This window comes from Pseudorca crassidens, chromosome 14 (assembly GCF_039906515.1).
Source record: "Pseudorca crassidens isolate mPseCra1 chromosome 14, mPseCra1.hap1, whole genome shotgun sequence".
Taxonomy (NCBI): domain Eukaryota; kingdom Metazoa; phylum Chordata; class Mammalia; order Artiodactyla; family Delphinidae; genus Pseudorca; species Pseudorca crassidens.
This window is the reverse complement of record NC_090309.1, coordinates 45431707-45446659: the sequence shown is the minus strand read 5'-3', so window position 1 is coordinate 45446659 and position 14953 is coordinate 45431707. Positions and strand designations below refer to the sequence as shown.

The 14953-nt window shown below is 37.3% G+C and overlaps 1 protein-coding gene across 1 annotated transcript in view; it reads left to right on the top strand.

The window, feature by feature from the left end:
• Window positions 1–14953, top strand: part of EML6 (EMAP like 6) — a 320117-nt gene that overhangs the window by 218616 nt on the left and 86548 nt on the right. The window contains exons 17-19 of the mRNA XM_067705051.1: window positions 1116–1209; window positions 12370–12470; window positions 13738–13940. Coding sequence (XP_067561152.1) covers window positions 1116–1209; window positions 12370–12470; window positions 13738–13940 — 398 coding nt within the window. The remainder of the gene's footprint in view (window positions 1–1115; window positions 1210–12369; window positions 12471–13737; window positions 13941–14953) is intronic.

Below are 14953 nucleotides of genomic sequence, written 5' to 3'. Positions count from 1 at the left end.
TTTTCCCTGGCAATCCTAATTTGGCATCTACCCCAGGGCCGTCTTTGAAAATACCAGTTGAAACCCTGAGTGGGCTGTGGAAAACGGTTTATCACATACTCATGTTTCTTTACCCTAAGGCCATTGGCTGTGTGTGGCCGGAGAATACACCCTGCTAAACTGAGCCTTGGTGAGCTTGGCCAGCGTCTCGTAGCCCACTCCAGGCTAGGGAGGAACTGCTGACCTGAGATGTTTCTCCTGTGAAGCTTTGTGAGGAGGCAGCAAAGGAAAGACTTACTGACTGTACCTCTTCTTCTGTCTTGAAATGAGAAAGCAAATTAACTATTTTGATTTCAAATTCATTTACATATCATATATATTTTTTTATTTTGGAAAACAACCTGTCCGAATTATTGATAGTGTTATAAATAATATTTAATACTAAGGGAAAATGTTCATCATATAACAAGTAAAAACAATAAGTAATAGTATGTTCATTATGATCCTGGTTTTGTCTTTTCAAAGCACGTTTAGGTAGAGAAACTGATAAGGATATATATCAAATGTAGGCCTAGAAATTTGGATGATTTTTAAATTTCCTTTGTCGCTATCATCTAAATGTTCTACAACAAGCATATTACATTTGAAATAGGGAAACTAAGACATTAAGATTTTTTTAAATTATAAAGTCATCTTTTGAAAGAATTTTCCAAGTTAGTTTCTATGATGCTCTTATTTTGGAGGGTTGAACAGAACCAGTTGTTTTTTTTTAGAGCGCAATAGACTGAGTCACAAAGTTAAATGGCTCTTCTAGTAAATGTCATGAGATTTGTCTGACACAAAATAAACAAGGTTTTGGTGACTTACCTGAGAAGCTCCCCCCAGCCCTGTGTCTCAGATTGGAATGTTGGGTCAGCGATTTAATTCAGCAACCAGTTATTATACATTGAGAACCTCCGCTATTAGTAGTTATGCACTTCATTTAGTGAGGTCCCCTTAGTGTATTATTCTCCTAATGTATTTGAGCCTAAATAATATTCTTAAGATCAATTTCTTGTTCCTCTTTACAGTATATAAAATGTTGTGGTTTTTCATTGAGAAATGAGTCATTTGACATTTGTGTTGTTTTCATACAGCCGATGGAAAATGTCTGGTGTCGGTTGGTTTAGACGATTTTCACAGTATTGTATTTTGGGACTGGAAAAAGGGAGAAAAGATAGCCACCACCAGGTAAGAAGCTGCCGAGGTCTTAACGGCATCCTGCCAATGATCACACTGCAGTAAAAGTTAATAGTTTGCATTTTCTGGTAAGATTTCATCTTCAAACTCAGATGAAGTTCCCATAGAAAGCTTAACACCTAAGTAAAAACATATTGTAATATTTCATGGTGACAAACCTGACATAGAGGAATTAATGTTTCTTTCAGGCAATTGGAAAATTCTGAAATCCTTTCCAGAGAGTTATTCATCACTTTGCTTTTAGTAATATATGCATTATCTATATCAAAGCTTCTTCCCAGCAGTAGGAAAGCAGCTTTCCTCAGACTTGTGCCTTGCCCCTTGTTTTTCCACTATCTTAGCATCTAGTGAAGGACTGTCAATGTCACTGGAGTCAGAAGTTCCACTTGTCATGAGGCTGCAGCATGCAAGAAAGGAGGCCTGGCGTGTGCACCTGCCACTTGCTTTCAAAGCAGGCAAATTGTTGCCCTAATCTCCCCATCTTATAAATAGACCTTCCAAGACCACCTGCTATTTATAGGCCACCTGTCCTCCCTTGCCCCAGCCTCCCTCCCTGCTGAATCAGCCCTAAGTCTGAACACTACTTTCCACTCCTGCTTACATTGGTCTTAGCTGTTTGCCCAGCCATAGTCGGAGGTCAAAATAGTTGGCCGCCAAGGCCCAGCAATACAATTTGTTGCCCAAGGCATGTTATCAGTTTATCTCTCTACTGGTTCTTCCCTGCATAAACCAACTTCCTTTTTATCTGGCACCATAAAATCATTTTTAGGTTAATGACTTTGAACCCGAATATTCACTTTTTAAATTGATATTTTAAATTATATAGGAAAAAAATGTTTTTTGGCAATTTGATTTAATGAATGAAAACCTATAGATTGCTGGAGACTCAGAGGAGGAGCAAATGGAGCCTTGAGGACTCCAGCTGACCGTCTTAGGAGAGAAAGAGGAGCTTTTCTGATGACTGCTACTGAGATGGAATTCTTGGCAGCAAATGACAGCTCATAAATCCGCCTACCCAACCGGTTTTCCTTTTGCTCTCTCTAGTATTCCTCACAGTTATACCACTCCCCGCTAATACTCAGATTCAGCTTCTAATCGCAAGTCCACTTTCCTTCTAGATTAATGTACTGAATTTTACTTTAGTATTTCTGATAACATATCATCTGCATTACAGATAATCTCTGGCAAAGCACATGTCTGCATTTCAAAAGCAACAGAAACGCAATTTTCCTGCTAGAAAACCCTCTGCACATGTGGGTAGCTCACCTGTTATATATCAGAAACAGTAATAGAAATGGAAGAAAGAAATATTTATTAATATTTTAGAAGTATATATTTGATATGTTTGGTAGTGTTACTTCTATTTAATTAACACAAAGTGACTTAACACCATTATGTTAATAATACAGTTTATTTTTAGAATTGTTCCCAAGCCATATGTCACATTCCCCTAACAGGACACCTGCAAAGTTGTCTTCAGAGACCAATTCTGCAATTGTAACATTCACCATTGCTCTATCCAAAGAGTATCAGAGATTGTTAAAGTTCTTTGGATGAATACTAGATTTTTAAATAATAAATAATATTTATACAATATTATCAATCATAAATATTTATGTAAATAAGTAACCAAACAAATTAAAATTCTATTTATGGCCTGAGATTTAGGTGCTTAAGTAGATAGAAACTTTAAAAACAGGGACATGAAAGAAGTGACAAAGAAAAAGGAGTAATACTTTACCAGTGGGACCTTACTGACCTTACTGACTCCAAGGGTCTAATTTACTCTAAGAGGATGGCTGATTCAGTGACACCCCTCACTCTGCACTTCTGCGTCTCACTCACGGCCTGCATCGCCACTAGCAAGGCTTAACAACAAACCTGCTTCCCGCAGGTCGTGCGGTTCTGGCAGGTAATGTTCTGCAGTAGCACCCGTCATCCAGGATGTGAGATTTCCCCATGGAGGGAGGGGCACAATGGCTGTGATGGCATCACCGGCAGTACCGCTGCTGCCCAAGGCTAACGTGGACCCCCTGCACTCAAAAGCCGCCCTTCAGTTGGGAACATGTTTAAGTGAACCTATGTTTTTATCAGCTCAGAGAAATTAGAGAAGTTTGGAATTGGCCCATAAAGATCTTATTACAAGATCTTGATGAGACTTGAATCAATCTCTTTGCACAGTTTTTTTGGATCTTTGCTAATTTTCATGAATGACCTCAGTCCCCTCCATTACAAATGAATTTTTTAGTCTCTTTTTCCTTTTAAAGATTGTTCAGATTTTAGTCTAATATACAAGCAACCTATGTAATAACCAAGAGTAATCTCTTAAGGGCAGTAGTGAAATAGCCTGATATCAGCGTCAATCAGGGCAGAACAATGAGATAATTAATCAGGCACCTCTATGTCCCTTTATTTAGATTTCCATCACACCAGTAACATGACTGGGGGACAATGGCTAATTATTATTGACAAGCTTCATCTCAGAAGTTTGAACAGTGGGGATATTAAGCAAAAGGTACAGTTATCAAGTTGCATAACAAGATTACTTCAATGTTAGTGAGAAATAGTTGTGCTACTAAAAAGCTTAGGGACAAAACATAGGCCCACATGGAGCAGGTACATAGACCTTCAGCGTATGTGTTAGCTCCACTGCTTGTTCTATTTTAGGTCCCTACCCTTACATACATTTAGTGAATGGGATCAGGTCTCCTGCATACCAAATTGAGATCTTTCTCACTTTCCTTTTTAAAGTTTTCTTCTGTTTTCAAAATAATACATGATTATTAAAAAGTTAGAAAGCACAGAAAATCACCAAAAAGAAAATGAAAATGATTCATAATTCCACTACCCAGACATAGCCATGGCTAACATTTTACCATATGTTCTCTGGTATATATTCTGCTAATATTTTTATCCATTTTTATTCATATGTGGGGTATTATGCATACTGCTCTGTAACTTGCTTTTTTTTTTTTTTTCACTCACCAGTGTATCATTTTCCTTTCTTCTTCTCAATGTTACCTGGCTTATTCTATGTTATTCTATATTGTAAGCCATTTTAAATCTTTTTTAGAACTGGGGTATAAGTCAAACATTCATTCAGTCTTCCACTTGTGGGCTACCTTCACAAAAAAGGAGAAAACCAAATCACATACACTGAGACTGGGCCTCTATGCAAATGAGAGGGTTTTGAATAGAAGATTGGGAAACCAACTCACGTGTTGTGCAGCTGCCCTTGGCTTCTAGAAGAGGAGCGTTCCTTCCCTTTTCCCTGTACTTGCTGATAGAGTTTAAAACGTGGCCCTACGTGGTGAATTACCTATGACTCAGATCATAGGAATAGTCCTGTATTAGGGCAGCAGTATGGACTCTCCTACATTCTTATTCCATCAGGGTAGGACCTGAAACTCTTTTCATTCTGTTTTTCTTACGCACACACACAGTTGTAGGCAACTTCTCTACAAATTTAGCAAGCGTCTAAAGGGAAAAATAACAGAGGTATTCAAAGAATGTTCTTTATTTAGGTGTTGACATTAACTAAACATTTACGTGCCATCACTAGTCAGTTTAGAATTTTAGCTACAAGATAAACAACATTGATGTTTTTATGACACCAAGAAATGAGGTGAAAACTAAAGTGTGCTCTCAAAAAAGACTTTTCCAACCATCTAATTGTTTGACCTTGTATAGACACTAGCAAACAAAACAATGCTCTTTTCTATGTATGGGATGTAATTTGTGATATCTGTTCTCAATTTTCATTTCAGTTTTCTCTAGCGTCTTCTCTCTAAAGTTTATATTAATGATTTAGGAGCTGTGGGGATTTTCCTCCAATCAAGAAATCTTTGGATGTTTAGTCTTTCTTATGGTTATCTGGTTCACTTCTCCTCTTTATGTTAAGCACATTTTCTCTTCTCTTTTATCTAAACCTTTTTCTCACTGTCCTAATTGTTCCTGATACTTTCAGTGGACCTGGTGTCCAAGCTTCACTTTTGACTTTCAAAGAAACAAAGAGAGAAAGTTCAAAAATCAGTTTCTCCTCCTTTCCCTGCCTTTCACTGTAAGGCCTACATAATAGGTATGGAGGTGCTTTGTTCTTTCTTTACTTTTCTTTTAACTTTTTATTATGGAAATTTTAAAAGTTACACACAAGCGGAGGAAACAGCCTAAAGAACTCCCTTATACCCATCACCCAGCTGCAACATCCTACAAATGATACAAAGCTCTTCGCCCTCCCCTCGTTTTTTACTTTTGCTTTCTTTTTTGCTATAAAATTTTAAAGAAAACTCAAGACATTGTGTCACTTGACCAGTATGTACTTCATTAGGCATTTCTAACTGAAAAGACTTATTTTTAAAAACCACCATTCCATTATCACAACTAACTAAAGCAACAGTAATTTCTTTCTTTAATTTATTACTCTATTTAAAATCAAACATATCTGACTGTTTCAAAAATGAGAGTTGGTTTGTTCAACTCTGCATCCAAACAGGGCCCGTGTATTACGTTTGATTGTCATCTCCTTTAAGCCTCTTTTATTTTATAGCAGTCCCCCTCCCACCTTATTCTTGCCATGGATGCATTTGAGAAACCAGGTCATTTGACCTATAGAATGTGTCACATTCTAAACTTGACTGGGTCTTCATGAAAGCATGTCAGGCATTTCCCTGTATTTCCTATAAATGGTAGTTAGATCCATAGGCTTGGTTAGATTCACATTCAGCTTTTTTTCCCTTAATACTAGTATTATTGATAAATCATATACCATACAATTCACGCATTTTAAAGTGTACAGTTCAATCACTTTGTAGTGTATACAGATGTCAACTTATAATGCTGTACACTTGAAACTTATATAATAAAAATAAAGTGCATAATTTGATTTTTTTTAGCATATTTACAGAGTTGTGCAATCATTAACACTATCTAATTTCAGAACACTTTCACCACCCCAAAAAGAAATCCCATACTCATTAGCACTAATATACTTTCATTCTCTCTGGATTTTTGTATTCTGGACATTTCGTATAAATGAGGTCCTTTGTGACTGGCTTCTTTCATGTAGCATAATATTGGGTGGGCCAAAATGTTCGTTCGGATTTTTCCCTAAGATGGCTCTAGTAGCACTTAGTTGTCTTTAACTTCATTCGAAGCAATTTTGTTAGATTGTATGTGACAGCTGTCATATCAGCGTGCATTTTAAAAGACATCAAAATTGGTGAACTTTTGTGTAGCCATTTTAATATTGAAGATGAAAGAAAACAACATTTTTGGCACATTATGCTTTATTATTTCAAGAAAGGTAAAAACGGGACCGAAATGCAACAAAAGATCTGTGTAGTGTATGGAGAAGGTGCTGTGACTGATCAAATGTGTCAGAAGTGGTTTGCGAAGTTTCATGCTGCAGATTTCTCACTGGACGTTGCTCCACAGTTGGGTAGACCAGTTGAAGTCGATAGCGATCAAATTGAGACATTAATTGAGAACAATCAACGTTATACCACGCGGGAGATAGCCGACATACTCAAAATATCCAAATCAAGTGTTGAAAATCATTTGCACCAGCTTGGTTTTGTGAATCGCTTTGATGTTTGGGTTCCACATAAGCTAAGCGAAAAAAGCCTTCTAGACCATATTTCCACATATGAGTCTCTACCGAAACGTAATGAACACGTTCTGTTTTTTAAAACAAATTGTGACAGGTGATGAAAAGTAGATACTGTACAATAATGTGGAATGGAAGAGATCATGGGGCAAGCGAAATGAACCACCACCAACCACACCAAAGGCCAGTCTTCATCCAAAGAAGGTGATATTGTGTATATGGTGGGATTGGAAGGGAGTCCTCTACTATGAGCTCCTTCTGGAAAAGCAAACAATTAATTCCAACAAGTACTGCTCCCAATTAGACCAACTGAAAGCAGCACTCGACGAAAAGCATCCAGAATTAGTCAACAGAAAAACGCATGTTTCTTTGATGACCAGGCAAAAACTGTTACAGTTTGGCTGGGAAGTTCTGATTCGTCCGCCGTATTCACCAGACGTTGCTCCTTTGGATTTCTATTTACTGAGATCTTTACAAAATTCTCTTAATGGAAAAAATTTCAAATCCCTGGAAAACTGTAAAAAGCACCTGGAACAGTTCTTTGCTCAAAATGATAAAAAGTTTTGGGAAGATGGAATTATGACATTGCCTGAAAAATGGCAGAAGGTAGTGGAACAAAAGGATGAACACGTTGTTCAATAAAGTTCTTGGTGAAAATGAAGAATGTGTCTTTTATTTTTACTTAAAAACCGAAGGCACTTTTTGGCCAACCCAATATTTGAAGGTTCATCTGTGTCACAAGAAGGATCAGTATTTCGTTCCTTTTTATTGTGTGGATCCTACCACGCTTCATTTATCTGTTCATCAGTTGATGGATAGTTGGGTTGTTTCCTCCTTTTGACTATTATGAATAATGCTGCTATGAACATTTGTGTGCAAGGTTTTAAGTAAACATATGTTTAATTTCTCTTAGGTATATACCTAGGAGTAGAATTGCTGGGTCATATAGTAACTTAGTATTTAACATTTTGAGGCACTGCCAAAATACATTTCAAAGTGGGTGCACTATTTTTTTTCTTTAATTTATTTTTATTTATTTATTTATTTTTGGCTGAGTTGGGTCTTCGTTTCTGTGCGAGGGCTTTCTCTAGTTGCGGCGAGCAGGGGCCACTCTTCATCACGGTGCACGGGCCTCTCACTCGCGCAGCCTCTCTTGTGGAGCACAGGCTCTAGATGCGCAGGCTCAGTAGTCGTGGCTCACAGGCCCAGTTGCCCCACAGCATGTGGGATCTTCCCGGACCAGGGCTCGAACCCATGTCCCCTGCATTGGCAGGCGGATTCTTAACCACTGCACCACCAGGGAAGCCCAGGTGCACTATTTTTCATTCCCACCAGCAAGGAATGAACATTCCAATTTCTCCATATACTTGCCAATACCTATTATTGTCTGTCATTTCATTATAGCCATCCTAGTAGATATGAAGTGATATCTTATTAAGGTTTTGGTTTTCATTTCCCCAGTAGGTAACGATACTGAGCACCTTTTCATGTATTTACTGGCCATTTATATAACTTCTTTGTAGAAATGTCTATTTAGATATCAGTATTTTGCTCATTTTTAACAGGGTTATTTGTCTTTTTATTATTGAGTTATAAGGGTTTCTAAAAATTTATTCTGAATATAAGTCCCTTATCAGATATATGATTTGCAGATATTTTCTCCTAAGGTCAATTTTTTAGTCAAGAGTACCTGATATGTACTTCATGTTTCACTTTATCAGAAGAAACATAATCAGTGGCATACCAGATGGTGAGGGCAGTGGGAGTAGGACTTGACAGGTGCAAGCAATAGGGCTTCTATTATCTGTAGGAATTTTTTAAAGAATAAGAAAACCAACTAAAAGCCAATCTGCTTTTTATTACTCTCCTGAGCCAGCAATTCTAAACAGTGTCAGGGATGGAATTCCTCTTTCTCAGGAATTCCAGTCCACCCCATGGTGTGCCACTGCCCCAAATGTCTGGTTCTCCTACTCTTAGTAATGCTCAGCTCCATTGTGGGTTCTGGTACTATCAGCCTCATCCTTCCATTGAAAGCTTCCCATCCATGTATTATCTAATTGTTGTAGCATCCATTTACAACTATGGGCTGCATTGATTATTTAATTAGGGATTGAAAATGATAATTTTCTAATTTATTCTTCATATTAGCTAGAATTCTTCTATAAATAAGAGTTTTCTCTCATGAACCACTTGGTTTCTCTGAAATACAATTCACACAGAAAGTAGTCCTTTAAATATTAGGGGCTAATAATATTTGTTGTCTATAACTTGCAGATATTTCCCCTAGTTTGTCATTTGTCTTTTGAGTTTGATATGATGTTTTTCATCATGCAAAGGCTTTTATTTTTATGTGGTCAAGTTTATCAGTCTTTACCACTTCAAGATTTTGAGACCGATTAAGGAAAGTGTTCCCTGTCCTCTGGTTAAAAGGAAATCACCTGTGATTTCTTCTGATCTGCTATGGCTTCATCTTTACATTTAGATCTCTAAACCATTTGGAATTTATCCCAGTATTTATTATGAGGAACAGATTCAACTTTATCCTTTCTCCATATGGCTATCAAGGTGTTCCAAACACCATTTTCCTTTTCCCTTTCATATTGACTATTTTTTAGAACAGGTTTAAGTTCACAGCAGAATTGAGCAGAAAATACAGAGTTCCTGTATACCCACTCTCCCAGCCACCTTCAAATCCCCACCTGGCACCAGAGTGGTATATTTGTTATAATAGATGAAGCTACATTGACACATCATTATCACCCAAAGTCCACAGTTTACATTAGGGTTCACTCTTGGTGTTGCACATTCTATGCGTTTTGACAAGTGTATAATGACATGTATCCACCATTATAGTATCATGCAGAATGGTTTCACTATTCACTGCCCTAAAAACCCTTTGTGTTCTGGCTGTTTGTCCCTCCCTCCCCTCTGTCCTGGAAACCACTAATCTTTTTACTGTCTCCATAGTTGTGCCTTTTCCAGAATGTCATTTAGTTGGAATTATACAGCATGTAGCCTTTTCAGATTATCTTCCTTTACTTAGTAATATCCATTTAAAGTTCCTCCATGTCTCTTCATGGCTTGATAGCTCATTTCTTTTTAGCACTGAATAATACTCCGTTGTCTGGATGTACCAGTTTTTTTAATCCATTCACCTACTGAAGAACATCTTGGTTGCTTCCAAGTTTTGGCAATTATGATTAAAGCTGCTGTAAGCATCTATGTGCAGGTTTTTGTGTGGGCGTAAGTTTTCAACTCCTTTGGGTAAATACCAAGGAACATGATTGCTGGATCTTATGGTAAGAACATGTTTAGTTTTGTTAGAAACTGCCATAATGGCTTCCAAAGTAGCTGTACTATCTTGCATTCCCACCAGCAATGAATGAGAATTCCTGTTGCTCCACATCCTTGCCAGCATTTGGTAACATACACCATTTATTTTTAGTATTAATTTTTCCCCCATTGATTTGAGATCTGTCTTTATTACCTACTACATTTAAATATTGGGTCTCTTTCTAGATTTTCTATTTTGTCATTGGTTTGTCAGTCAATTTGTGCACCAATACCACACTGTTTTAATCGTGAAGGCTTTATAAATTGTTTTAATATCTAGGAGAGCTACCCTTCCTACTTTGCTTTTCTTGTTCAGACTTTTCCTGGCCATTACTGCTGTTTTATTCTTCCATAAGAACTTTAAAATCAAGGTGTCTAACTCCAGATTAAAGAACAGACACTAAATGCTCTTTTTTATTGGAATCAAGTTGAATTTATAAGCAAAGCTAGGAGAATTAACATCTTTATGATTGAGTTTTCAAACCCAAGAACATGGAATGTGTTTCCATTTTTTTAAGTCTACTTTTCTATCTTACAAATATGGGGTGTTTTTTGGTGGTTGTACTCATTTGCATATAGTGCACAGTTCTTGTTAAATTTATGCCTTGATATTTTTATTGTTGTTTATAAATAGAGTCCTTTCTTCCAGTATATTTTTCAACTGGATATTGTATATATTAAGGTTATTGATTCTGTATTTAGTTTTATATACTGCAACTTTCCTAAATTATCTTATTTGTAGTTATTTTTACGTTATTTTCTTTTGAATTTTTTAGACATAATTATTATCATTTGCAAAAAGAAATAGTTTCACCTCTTCCATTCCAGCTCCTGTGCCTTTAATTTTTTAGACCTTGTCTAATTGCATTAGGTAATATGTTCAGTACGATGTTAAATGGTAGTGGTGATAGTCTTGTTCCCGACTTTATTGGGAATAACATTCAGTAAGAATCTGACTTTCGAGTTCACAGACACACACACAAACACACCATGAATAAGGTACTGTTCCAGCACATTCTGTTTTCAAAAAAAGGATAATGGCACACAACGTCTGAAGAGCCAGTGTGTGTATAATTGGTCTTGAATGAATCTAGGTTTCTCAGTGAGAGTCAAGAACTGCAGGGAAATATAGAAGTCTAAGAGATAACGCTAAAACATCCATTAATTCCTACTTTATTGAGTGTTAGTTGAGTACTTTTTTAATCACAAGTGACTGTTAGATTTTTTTTGTGAAATGCCTTTTTGGCATCTGTGAAAATAACATAATTTTTCTCATGTATTAATATGATGTATTATTTGATTCCTTAATAATTAACCACCCTGCATTTGGTCATAAAGTACTGTTTTTTAGATATGTTGTTGGATTCTCTTTGCTAATATTTTATTTAAGATTTTTGTATCTGTATTCATAAGGGAGACTAGTCAGTCATGTTTTTTATGTTAATTGCTTTTCTTTTACATGATGAAAGTTAGGTCCTAGTATACGAGAGAAAACCATCAAATAGTCCATTAAGACCAGTAAATCCTTAGATTCTAATGTGATTACTTTATAGTCTAAACCAGAAATTTCCTGGCACTGTGGAATGCTGGTCTACAGCTCCAGCCTACAGTCAGTCCTCACTTTTATATTTGTCCTTCTGTCTCTTGGGTTATAAACTTACATTTCTGAATGCACAGCATCCTTGAGTGCCTTAAATCGATAGATGACAGCCTTTCTCTCTCCATGAATGTGAGCCAGGGGCTTCGCCTTCTTGTGAATACATTTCTAGCTGAAACTCTGTTTAACCCAAACTTATGCCTTCCCCAGCAAGAATATTACATTTGAAGCTTCTCATTAATACTTTTACAGTATCTTCTCCCTCCTCTTATACAAGACCTCTATATCCCAAGAATTACAATTCTATAGTTGTGACATTCAGTTTATCTTAAGGAGACATTCTGATCCATTTAAAATATTTCATTGATTTGTTTAAAGCATAATTAAGTAGATTTTGGTAGCTTTGGTAGGGTAAGAAGAAAGGGGTCAAACATGCGGAGAAAAGCCAAAACTCATTATTTTAGTGTAGACCCCGTGTGTATTTTAAATCGTCTTCTAATTTACTTGTCCTATTAGATGTGCTTAATGAAAGTTAGACTAAATGCATGCTTTTAATAAAACTCTCTAGCAGTGCTGTCATCAAAACTGGAATTTTTCCCCTATTTGTCTCTTACAGAGGACATAAAGATAAGATATTTGTGGTAAAGTGTAACCCACACCATGTTGACAGACTGGTCACGGTTGGGATCAAGCACATCAAATTCTGGCAACAAGCAGGTACTATTGTTAGAGTTTATCCTTTATGTGGTTGAAAGTTTTACTCCAGCTGGGAAAAAAACAAACAACCAACACCACTACCTAGCCTGTCTCTGCAATCTAAAATTAAAGTATGCCTAAAAGACGTTTGCTCCCAAGTAATGTTTGAGCTGTGAAGCTTAGAACACTGTATATGATGCCATGCATATTCATCAATATCTAGAAAGCTTTGGGAAATGTTCTGCTGCGAAAATAATTATTTTTATATTCAGTCATCAGTTCTGAAAGCAGTGATTATGTTGGACTACTGAGCAGGAAATAATCACTTTAGTTGGGTGAATACAATTTTCAATATTTTGAGGGTTCTTTTATTTATAACTGCATTTAACACATGAATTAAATATGACACACAGTAAGTGGTCAAAATAAATCCTTGTGGTTTATAATGCTGATAATGAGGTTGAGTAAATAAGCAGGACAAAACATGGAAGGATATCTTGTTTTTCTCACTAATAGGTCAGACCTTTCATTGGGACTGTTTCTGAATTCTTAGTATCAACTTTGGTACGAAGCCCAATCTTTTACTGGGCAAAACATAAATAAGCTACTGTTCCAATGCCTTCTGCTTTTGAAGAAAGGGTCATGCGCCCACCATGTCTGGAGAGCCAGCCTGCCTACAGTTGTCTGGAATGAGTCTGGGTTTCTCAGTGCTAATAAGAAAGTACAGGGAAATGTGAACATTTAAGGAACAAATCTGATGTACTTCTCCTACACAGTGATTCGTTTTTCTCACCCCAAAGTCACTGTGATAAAAATCGAGGCAAAACATACAGAAAACATGTTTACATTTTACATTACAGCCACTGCTGTTTTCACTTGCTTTGGTCAGCCTTCAGGAAGACTTGCCTGGCTCCCCAGGGCACTCAGTCACCCCTTCCTCTGGCTGGCACAGAACTTGCGCTGAACCATGGTTAGAGATGTATATCACGTTCTCTCCCCAGCCAGACCTTAAGTTCCTGAAGGCAGGAACTCTTCCTTTTCACCTTTATACCCCAGTGTCAACCACTGTGCCCGCCACAAAGTAGGGATTCAACAAGCGCTGAATTAATGCGTGAAGGAGAAAACCTTTTATAATGTTTTTGTTATGATGTTTTCTGCCATTTTAATACAGCTTTATGTAGACACATAATGTAGACACACTGGGTTTTTCACTGAAGATAGTCATTCTAAATGTCCATAGAAGGTGTCAGTTTTTCAAAAAGTAATAAATACTCTTGGTCCACTCCAGGTGGGGGCTTCACCTCTAAAAGAGGAATTTTTGGAAGTGTTGGAAAGTTAGAAACAATGATGTGCGTTTCTTATGGGCGAATGGAAGATCTGGTGTTCTCAGGAGCAGCTACTGGAGATATTTTTATTTGGAAGGAGATTCTCCTACTAAAGACAGTGAAAGCTCATGACGGGCCCGTGTTTGCTATGTATGCATTGGATAAGGTATAGTCTATTTTCCTCATTAGCTTTCTAAAAGTTTAAGTTAGGCTTAGGAAGGTCCACACCAAGAGGATGCCTGTGTGTAAAAACAGTACCCTCTGAATTAGGAAACAGTTATCATGAATGGAGAGGAGCACAAATGGTCTTTAAATTTCTCTTTTGTTTGTAATTATTTCTTTATGTGCAACTTCTCTCTTCTGTTTTCACACTTTTTCTTCCTGGCTGTCACTCCTAAGGACTCCTTAAGAAGTGTTGGGATAAATGCAGACATGCAGTAGCCAGAGAGTCCTGATAAATATTTCAACACAGTCTTCCACCTCGGTGGCACAATGAGCAGAGACCTGGAAGTGCCTGGTGTTTGAATTATTGTCCCTCCCATCAGTATGACCTGAAGTTATGTTGATAACCAGCTTGTTCCTGTGTAGACAGGCTCAGTTTTAACAAGCGTGTCAGAGTGAAGTCTTTTCACTGGCTGTGTTAGTTCTCCAGAGAAACCGAACCAGTAGGATGTAGATATAGATAGAGATATACACATACATATACATATACGAAAAGGAGATTTATTATAAGGAGTTGTCTCATGGAGTTACGGAGGCTGAGAAGTCCCACTGAAGCCATCTGCAAGCTGGAGACCCAGAAAAACCGATGGTGTAATTCAGTTCAAGCCCAAAGGCCTGAGAACCAGGGGAGCCAATGGTGTAAATCCCAGTCTGAGGGTGGGAAAAGATAAGATGTCCCAGCTCAGTCAGTGAGACAGGAAAAAGGAGGGTGATTTTGTCCTTCCTCTACCTTTTGTTCTATTCAAGCTCTCAATGAATTTGATGATGTCCATCTACATTGGGGAAGGCAGTTTACTGAATCTAGCAATTCAAATACTGATCTTATCGAGAAACACCCTCACAGACACACACAGGAATCATATTTAATCTGGGCACCCTGTGGCCAGTCAGTTGACACATAAAATTAACCATCACACCAGCTGTACTTCTACTCAAGCTCGTCTTTGTCCTGATCTG